The sequence below is a fragment of the Pelophylax lessonae genome (genome assembly GCF_965119305.1).
Source record: "Pelophylax lessonae genome assembly, chromosome: 13".
Classification (NCBI taxonomy): domain Eukaryota; kingdom Metazoa; phylum Chordata; class Amphibia; order Anura; family Ranidae; genus Pelophylax; species Pelophylax lessonae.
In genome coordinates this window covers 20,795,817-20,805,288 of record NC_138780.1, presented here as the reverse complement: position 1 = coordinate 20,805,288, position 9,472 = coordinate 20,795,817, and the positions used below count along the sequence as shown (strand labels likewise).

The 9,472-nt window shown below is 45.0% G+C and overlaps 1 protein-coding gene across 1 annotated transcript; it reads left to right on the top strand.

Annotated features, from left to right (window-relative positions):
* Positions 1-8,255: 8,255 nt before the first annotated feature.
* Positions 8,256-9,194, top strand: LOC309569745 (olfactory receptor 5AR1-like; the record flags this gene model as incomplete). The annotated part of the gene is made up of 1 exon (XM_082275731.1): positions 8,256-9,194. The coding sequence occupies exon 1, from the start codon at positions 8,259-8,261 to the stop codon at positions 9,192-9,194; it is 936 nt and encodes a 311-aa protein (XP_082131857.1). The 5' UTR covers positions 8,256-8,258.
* Positions 9,195-9,472: the final 278 nt, after the last annotated feature.

The following is a 9,472-nucleotide window of genomic DNA, read 5'->3' as shown; positions in this document are numbered from 1 at the left end:
CCGGCCTCATGTGGCAACAGTATGTAGCCAGTTCCTGGAGGATGAAAGAATTGACACCATTGAATGGCCCCCATGCCCGTTTGACCTAAATCCAAGAGAATACCTCTGGAACATTATGTTTTGGTCCATCCGATGCCACCAGGTTGCACCTCACTCTGCTCAGGAACTCAGTAATGTCCTGGCCCAGATCTGAGAGGAAATACTCCAGGACACCAACCGTCGCCTCATTAGGAACATGCCCGGATGTTGTCAGGTATGCATACAAGCACGTGGGGGGCCATACAAACTGCTGAGTACCATTTTGAGTTGCTGCAACAAAATTTCAGCAAATGGACTAGCCCGCTGTATCATTTTTTCACTTTGATTTTCGAGGTGTCTTTGATTTCAGCCCTCTATAGGTTGATAATTTTCATTTCCATCAAACAATGTGGCATCCTTTTGTTCCTAACACATTACCCAGTCCATATCAGTATAGACCCTAACACATTACCCAGTCCATATCAGTATAGATCCTAACACATTACCCAGTCCATACCAGTATAGATCCTAACACATTACCCAGTCCATACCAGTATAGATCCTAACACATTACCCAGTCAATACTAGTATAGATCCTAACACATTACCCAGTCCATACCACTATAGACCCTAAAACATTACCCAGTCCATATCGGTATAGATCCTAACACATTACCCAGTCCATACCAGTATAGATCCTAACACATTACCCAGTCCATATCAGTATAGATCCTAACACATTACCCAGTCCATACCAGTATAGATCCTAACACATTACCCAGTCCATATCAGTATAGATCCTAACACATTACCCAGTCCATACCAGTATAGATCCTAACACATTACCCAGTCAATACTAGTATAGATCCTAACACATTACCCAGTCCATACCACTATAGACCCTAAAACATTACCCAGTCCATATCGGTATAGATCCTAACACATTACCCAGTCCATACCAGTATAGATCCTAACACATTACCCAGTCCATACCAGTATAGATCCTAACACATTACCCAGTCCATACCGGTATAGATCCTAACACATTACCCAGTCCATACCAGTATAGATCCTAACACATTACCCAGTCCATATCAGTATAGATCCTAACACATTACCCAGTCCATATCTGTATAGATCCTAACACATTACCCAGTCAATACTAGTATAGATCCTAACACATTACCCAGTCCATACCACTATAGACCCTAAAACATTACCCAGTCCATATCGGTATAGATCCTAACACATTACCCAGTCAATACTAGTATAGATCCTAACACATTACCCAGTCCGTACCAGTATAGACCCTAACACATTACCCAGTCCATATCGGTATAGATCCTAACACATTACCCAGTCCATATCGGTATAGATCCTAACACATTACCCAGTCCATACCAGTATAGATCCTAACACATTACCCAGTCCATATCAGTATAGATCCTAACACATTACCCAGTCCATATCTGTATAGATCCTAACACATTACCCAGTCCATACCAGTATAGATCCTAACACATTACCCAGTTCATACCAGTATAGATCCTAACTAGTGTTGAGCGAACACGGACTGTATTATTCGTGTTCGTACCGAATAATTGGATTTTTTTTACCCGAACACGGACACGGACACTTTACTGTATATTCGGGTAAAAATCCGCGTTCGGTCGTTTTATTTCCGGGTTTTGCATGCTTTGGCGCTCTTTTCATGGCGGGCTTTCAACAGCCAATCAACAAGCGTTTAACTGGTGTGCCTTAAGCCATCCCAGCCATGCCTGCAAATGTATCAGAAGCATGTGACCAAGTCTTTATAAGTTCGAGGCAGCGCCGCAGCGGCGTCATTCTGCTGCTTAGTTCAGGGAGAGAGCACACATCAACGTGCTGGCTGCTGATTAGGGAAAGACAGGCAGGAAAAAAACATTTGTGTCCGGATAGAATTGAGGGTCAGGTCGGAGTGTTTTAGGCAGGGCGAGTTGTAGGCATTTTAGGGAGAGAGTCTGCTGAATTTTAGGGAAAGTGTGTTCTACAAACTACAATCGATATTGCTGTGTGGGGTGGGGTCTGCACTTAGTCCTGATCTACGATCTCTTCTCAATCTTGTTAGGGATAGAGTCTGCTGAATTTTAGGGAAAGTGTGTTCTACAAACTACAATCGATATTGCTGTGTGGTGTGGGATAGGAGATAGGCAGGTGTCAGTGATCCACATCCATTTTGCTGTGTGTGGGCTGCAGTGAACACAATCTTTTTGGGGTGCAGTGAACACAATCTTGGTGCAGTGAACACAATCTTTTTGGGGTGCAGTGAGCGAAATCCTTTTGGGGTGCAGTGAACACAATCTTGGTGCAGTGAACACAATCTTTTTGGGGTGCAGTGAACGAAATCCTTTTGGGGTGCAGTGAACACAATCTTTGTGGGGTGCAGTGAACACAATCTTTTTGGGGTGCAGTGAACAAAATCCTTTTAGGGTGCAGTGAACATAATCTTTGTGGGGTGCAGTGAACACAATCTTTGTGGGGTGCAGTGAACAAAATCCTTTTGGGGTGCAGTGAACACAATCTTTGTGGGGTGCAGTGAACAAAATCCTTTTGGGGTGCAGTGAACACAATCTTTGTGGGGTGCAGTGAACACAATCTTTTTGGGGTGCAGTGAACAAAATCATTTTGGGGTGCAGTGAACACAATCTTTGTGGGGTGCAGTGAATAAAATCCTTTTGGGGTGCAGTGAACACAATCTTTGTGGGGTACAGTGAACACAATCTTTGTGGGGTGCAGTGAACAAAATCCTTTTGGGGTGCAGTGAACACAATCTTTGTGGGGTGCAGTGAACACAATCTTTTTGGGGTGCAGTGAACAAAATCCTTTTAGGGTGCAGTGAACACAATCTTTGTGGGGTACAGTGAACACAATCTTTTTGGGGTGCAGTGAACAAAATCCTTTTGGGGTGCAGTGAACACAATCTTTGTGGGGTACAGTGAACACAATCTCATACTTCTGAAGATTTGAGGGTGCTGCCTGTTCCATACTCCTCCTACTCCTCATCCATCCTTTTAGGGGTACAAACAATAGTAATTGTGGCCTAGTGTGGTTGTGTACGTGTGAGATACATACACTTTTTTTGATCATATTTCCTATTCCGCTATTCAATAAAAACCTTTGGGGATCAATTAAATTGCGGGATAGTCTGTGTCGGTACGTGTGAGATCAACCTTTCCAAGTTTTTGAGGTTCATCTCATATTTCTGAAGATTTGAGGGTGCTGCCTGTTCCATACTCCTCCTACTCGTCATCCATCCTTTTAGGGGTACAAACAATAGTAATTGGGGCCTAGTGTGGTTGTGTACGTGTGAGATACATACACTTTTTTTGATATTTCCTATTCCGCTATTCGATAAAAACCTTTGGAGATCAATTAAATTGTGGGATAGTCTGTGTCGGTACGTGTGAGATCCACCTTTCCAAGTTTTTGAGGTTCATCTCATACTTCTGAAGATTTGAGGGTGCTGCCTGTTCCATACTCCTACTCGTCATCCATCCTTTTAGGGGTACAAACAATAGTAATTGGGGCCTAGTGTGGTTGTGTACGTGTGAGATACATACACTTTTTTTGATCATATTTCCTATTCCGCTATTTAATAAAAACCTTTGGGGATCAATTAAATTGCGGGATAGTCTGTGTCGGTACGTGTGAGATAAACCTTTCCAAGTTTTTGAGGTTCATCTCATACTTCTGAAGATTTGAGGGTGCTGCCTGTTCCATACTCCTACTCCTCATCCATCCTTTTAGGGGTACAAACAATAGTAATTGGGGCCTAGTGTGGTTGTGTACGTGTGAGATACATACACTTTTTTTGATATTCCCTATTCCGCTATTCAATAAAAACCTTTGGGGATCAATTAAATTGCGGGATAGTCTGTGTCGGTACGTGTGAGATCAACCTTTCCAAGTTTTTGAGGTTCATCTCATACTTCTGAAGATTTGAGGGTGCTGCCTGTTCCATACTCCTCCTACTCCTCATCCATCCTTTTAGGGGTACAAACAATAGTAATTGGGGCCTAGTGTGGTTGTGTACGTGTGAGATACATACACTTTTTTTGATCATATTTCCTATTCCGCTATTCAATAAAAACCTTTGGGGATCAATTAAATTGCGGGATAGTCTGTGTCGGTACGTGTGAGATCCACCTTTCCAAGTTTTTGGGGTTCATCTCATACTTCTGAAGATTTGAGGGTGCTGCCTGTTCCATACTCCTCCTACTCCTCATCCATCCTTTTAGGGGTACAAACAATAGTAATTGGGGCCTAGTGTGGTTGTGTACGTGTGAGATCCACCTTTCCAAGTTTTTGAGGTTCATCTCATACTTCTGAAGATTTGAGGGTGCTGCCTGTTCCATACTCCTCCTACTCCTCATCCATCCTTTTAGGGGTACAAACAATAGTAATTGGGGCCTAGTGTGGTTGTGTACTTGTGAGATACATACACTTTTTTTTTATCATATTTTCTATTCCGCTATTTAATTAAAACCTTTGGGTATAAACAATTAAATTGCGTGATAGTCTGTGTCGGTACGTGTGAGATACACCTTTCCAATTTTTGGGGCGCATCTCATACTGCCGAGGTTTTGAGGGTGCTTCAGTCTGCCTCCTGCCTGCTCCTCCTACTCCTCTTCCTCATCCTGCCTTTAGGGTACAAAAAATTGTAAACGGCGGGGCCTAGTCTGTGTTTGTACGTGTGAGATACACCGTATTATAAAATTTTTCCTATTCCGCTATTCAATAGACACCCTTTTGGAGTGTAAAAAATTAAATTACGGCATAGTCTGTATCGGTACGTGTGAGATACACCTTTTACATTTGTTTGGCGCATCTCCTTCCCCCGCCAAGGATTTCAGGGCGCTTCAGTTTGCCTCCTGTTCCTAACTCCTCTTACTCCGCTTCCTCATCCTCTACCGCCTCCTCATCCGGACAGCGTAACACCTTCACCACCAACTTCAGCACGGCCAGGGGTAAATGACAGCAGGCAGTTTTACAACTTGCCTGTTTGGGGGACAAACCACACACCGCGCAGGAGTTGTGGAGGAGCATGGAACAGCAGACAAATGAGTGGTTGCTGCCAGTGAGCCTCAAGCCCGGCCTGGTGGTGTGCGATAACGGGCGAAATCTCATAGCAGCTCTGGGCCTAGACGCACATCCCTTGCCTGGCGCATGTGCTGAATTTGGTGGTGCAGAGGTTCCTTAAAAACTACCCCGATATGTCAGAGCTGCTGCAGAAAGTGCGGGCCGTCTGTGCGCACTTTCGGCGTTCTCACCCTGCTGCTGCTCGCCTGGCAGCGCTGCAGCGTAACTTCGGCCTTCCCGCTCACCACCTCATATGTGACGTACCCACAAGGTGGAACTCCACCTTGCACATGCTGCAAAGACTGTGCGAGCAGCAGCAGGCCATAGTGGAGTTTCAGCTGCAGCACGCACGCGTGAGTCGCTCTGCGGAACAGCACCACTTCACCACCAATAACTGGGCCTCCATGCGAGACCTGTGTGCCTTGTTGCGCTGTTTTGAGTACTCCACCAACATGGCCAGTGGCGATGACGCCGTTCTCAGCTTAACTATCCCACTTCTATGCCTCCTTGAAAAAACAATTCGGGCGATGATGGAAGAGGATGTGGCACAGGATGAGGAGGAGGAGGAGGAGGATGAAGAGGTAACATTTCCAAGGCTTTCAGGGCAGTCATTCGCAAGGGGCTACGAGGGGCTTCCTGCACACACAAACGCCAGGGACACAATTGTCCAGCAGGGGCACAGTTCTGGAGGATGAGGAGGAGGAGCTGGAGGAGGAGGAGCTGGAGGAGTAGATGGAACCATGTTCACAGCAGGGTGGCACCCAGGCCAGCTCATGGCCATCACTGGTGCGTGGCTGGGGGGGATACAGAGGACACGGACGATACACCTCCCACAGAGGACAGCCTTTCGTTGCCTCTGGGCAGCCTGGCACACATGAGCGATTACATGCTGCAGTGTCTCCACAACGACTGCCGAGTTGCCCACATTCTAACTTGTGCTGATTACTGGGTGGCCACGCTGCTGGATCCCCGTTACAAGGACAACGTACCGTCCTTAATTCACTCACTGGAGCGCGATTGCAAGATGCGCGAGTACAAGCGCACGCTGGTAGATGCCATGCTGCTGGCATTCCCATCTGACAGCGGGGCCACAGTGGAAGCACAAGGCAGAGGAGGAGGAGGAGGTCGCCAACGCAACCATGGCCGAAATGTGGAAAAGCTTTGTCAGCACGCCACAACAAACAGCAGCACCAGCAGCTAAGATGGAACGTCTTAGCAGGAGGCAGCATTTTACCAACATGGTGGAGCAGTATGTGTGCACACGCCTACATGTAGTGAATGAGGGGTCTGCCCCCTTCAACTTCTGGGTCTCCAAATTGGGCACATGGCCTGAGCTTGCCCTTTATGCCTTGGAGGTGCTGGCGTGCCCTGCAGCCAGTGTATTATCTGAACGTGTATTTAGCACGGCTGGGGGCGTTATAACAGACAAGCGCAGCCGCCTGTCCAGAGACAATGTGGACAAGCTCACGTTCATTAAAATGAACCAGGCATGGATCCCACTGGACTTTTCCGTACCTTATGCAGAATAGCAATGGATACCGACCTTACCCACCCATTGTTCCATTTTTGCTCTTTCTCACTCTTTTGGGGTGTACCCTCATTTAAAATTTGTGAAAAGAAGCAGTGTTGGCTACCTCGTCCTCCTCCTCAGGGCCAGATTAACGTAGGGGCTATTGGAGCTGCAGCTCCAGGCCCCTACCTTTTATATAGGCCCCGGGTTGGCCATATTCACTGTTACCGCTCTTCTGTCACTTGTAAACACAGAAGTCTGGCTTCTATGCTCGCTTCCCCAGGCAGCACCCTCAGAACCTCCCCACACAGCGCGAAGGCCGGACAAGGAGGGACAGTTGCCGATGCATGGATGTGTTTATGGGCTTCAGAGACAGCATCCCATGTTGAATTAGGCATGCATGGCTGCACCCTTCTTTCTCTGGGTGCATGCCAAGGCACGGCCCTTAAGGCCCTTCAAAATCCTCAGCACCAAGCCCATGATGCTCTTAATCCGGCCCTGGTCCTCCTCCACCGCCGCTTCCACCTACACCGCCCATAGGTGTGCGCAGCCTATTGCATTAAGGTGTGCACCCCAAAGTTGAAATACACATGCATGTGTTTGCCTACATGTACATGGCCCCGATACATTACTCTCCCTGCTGGCAAAGAGAAATAGAGCAGAGCAGGTGATCTTTCCCATCTCCTCACTGGCAAACAGAGCGATAATGCTATGTGCCCTAGGTGATAAGGGTGTGCCCAGGTACACCCGGCACACCCTGTGCGCACGCCTATGACACCGCCACATCCCCCACCACCTCAACCTCCCTCCTACTCCATATGGGCCTCGTCCTTCAGAGATGAAGAACATTGTTTTATTTTTCTGTTTTTTTTTTGTTGTTTTAAGTTATTTCCATATCCACATTTGTTTGCAGAGCACTTGCCATGCTCTTAACTACGTTTTGCTGCCATTTGCAGCACTCTAGCCCTTTCCATTGGTGTTTTAGAGCCATTTTAGTGCCTTAAAGTTCGGGTCCCCATTGACTTCAATGGGGTTCGGTGTCCGGGAAAAGTTCGGTAAAAGTCCGGGACACGGACCCGGACTTTTTTTTAAAGTTCGGCCGAACCCGTCGAACACGGACATCTAGGTGTCCGCTCAACCCTAATCCTAACACATTACCCAGTCCATACCAGTATAGATCCTAACACATTACCCAGTCCATATCAGTATAGATGTCCAGAATGATATTTTTCCCCATTGAGATCTGATGTGTTTTCAAAGTGTTCCTTTAACTTTTTTTGGAGCAGTGTCTAAATCAGAGCTGCTGTTTTATTAATGAGTGATGGAATCTCCTTTCATAAAATAATTGTTTTAAATATTTTCAGCATATAAATAAAATGTAGTGGATTTTTATAAAATAGAAAAGTCTATATATTTTTCAAAATTATTTTCCAATATCAAAAAAGACTGGTAGGGATTTTTCAACTCTTTTGTACCCTATCCATAAATTAAAAAAAATACTCTATATACAGTTGGATTTTCAAGAAAGTGAAGTTTTAAAGGAAAACTATGATAAAAATATATTTTATTGTGAGTGTTACAATTGTCTCCCACCAGACGTTACCTGAATGTTATGGAAAAAGTCAACCAAACGTCTCCAGAAAGGTTCATCCTCCTCGGACTATCCAATGTCCCGTACCTCCAAGTCTTCTGTTTCCTTGTGCTTCTTGTGATGTACATAATCACATTGTCGGGAAATCTTCTACTAATCATAGTGGTAAGGATCAACACAAAGTTACACACACCCATGTACTTCTTCCTGAGTAATCTCTCCATTATCGATGTCTTTTTCTCATCCACCATTGTTCCCAAACTTCTCATAAACACTCTGTCCATAGATAAAAGTATCTCCTTGTTGGGATGTGCATTACAGATGTATTTCAGCCTGGCTTTAGGATCAACAGAGTGCTTCATACTAGCTGTTATGGCGTATGACAGGTTTGCTGCTATCTGTAGACCATTGCACTACAAAACCATCATGAATAAAATGTTGTGTATGAGTTTAGCTGTAGGGTCATGGGGTATGTGCTTCCTGAACTCCGCCATGCATGTTGTCCTCACCTTTCAACTCCCCTACTGCAAGTCCCACAATGTCAACCACTTCTTATGTGAGATGCCGCCTTTTTTCCGACTGTCTTGCAAAGATACTTTTCTCAATGAAATAGTAATGTATGTTGGAGCAGGTATCATTGTTATGTGTTCTTTCTGCTTGACTCTAATTTCATACATCCACATCATATCCACCATCTTGAAGATCCGTTCCTCCCATGGAAGACATAAAGCCTTCTCCACATGTGCTTCTCACCTGACTGTGGTGAGCCTCTACTATGGGACCATCATGTTTGTGTATCTTAGACCTCGTTCTACTTATTTTGCAGAAATAGACAAAACTGTATCCATTCTCTATACAGCTGTGACGCCGATGTTGAACCCCATCATCTATAGTATGAGGAACAAGGATGTCAAGAACACCATTAAAAGAAAACTAACGAAAAATTCAGCTCTCTAAAAGAAAAGGGCAAATATAAAATGGGGCTAAGGAAAGTGTAAAAGGAGAATGCAATATGTAATGTATATGCAGTAGGTACATACATAAGAATATAAAGGCGGATGTAAGGAATAGAAGGCTGCTGTTGCACTACTGGTATAATAATATAGTGCATTTTGGTATGAAAATAATTATTATAGACAACATTATAAGATTTACACTGCGTATACAGTAAGATGCAGTTGTGACCACAAGCATAGGCAGACAATACTTCTATAACTTCTGACTATTGCCTTAAT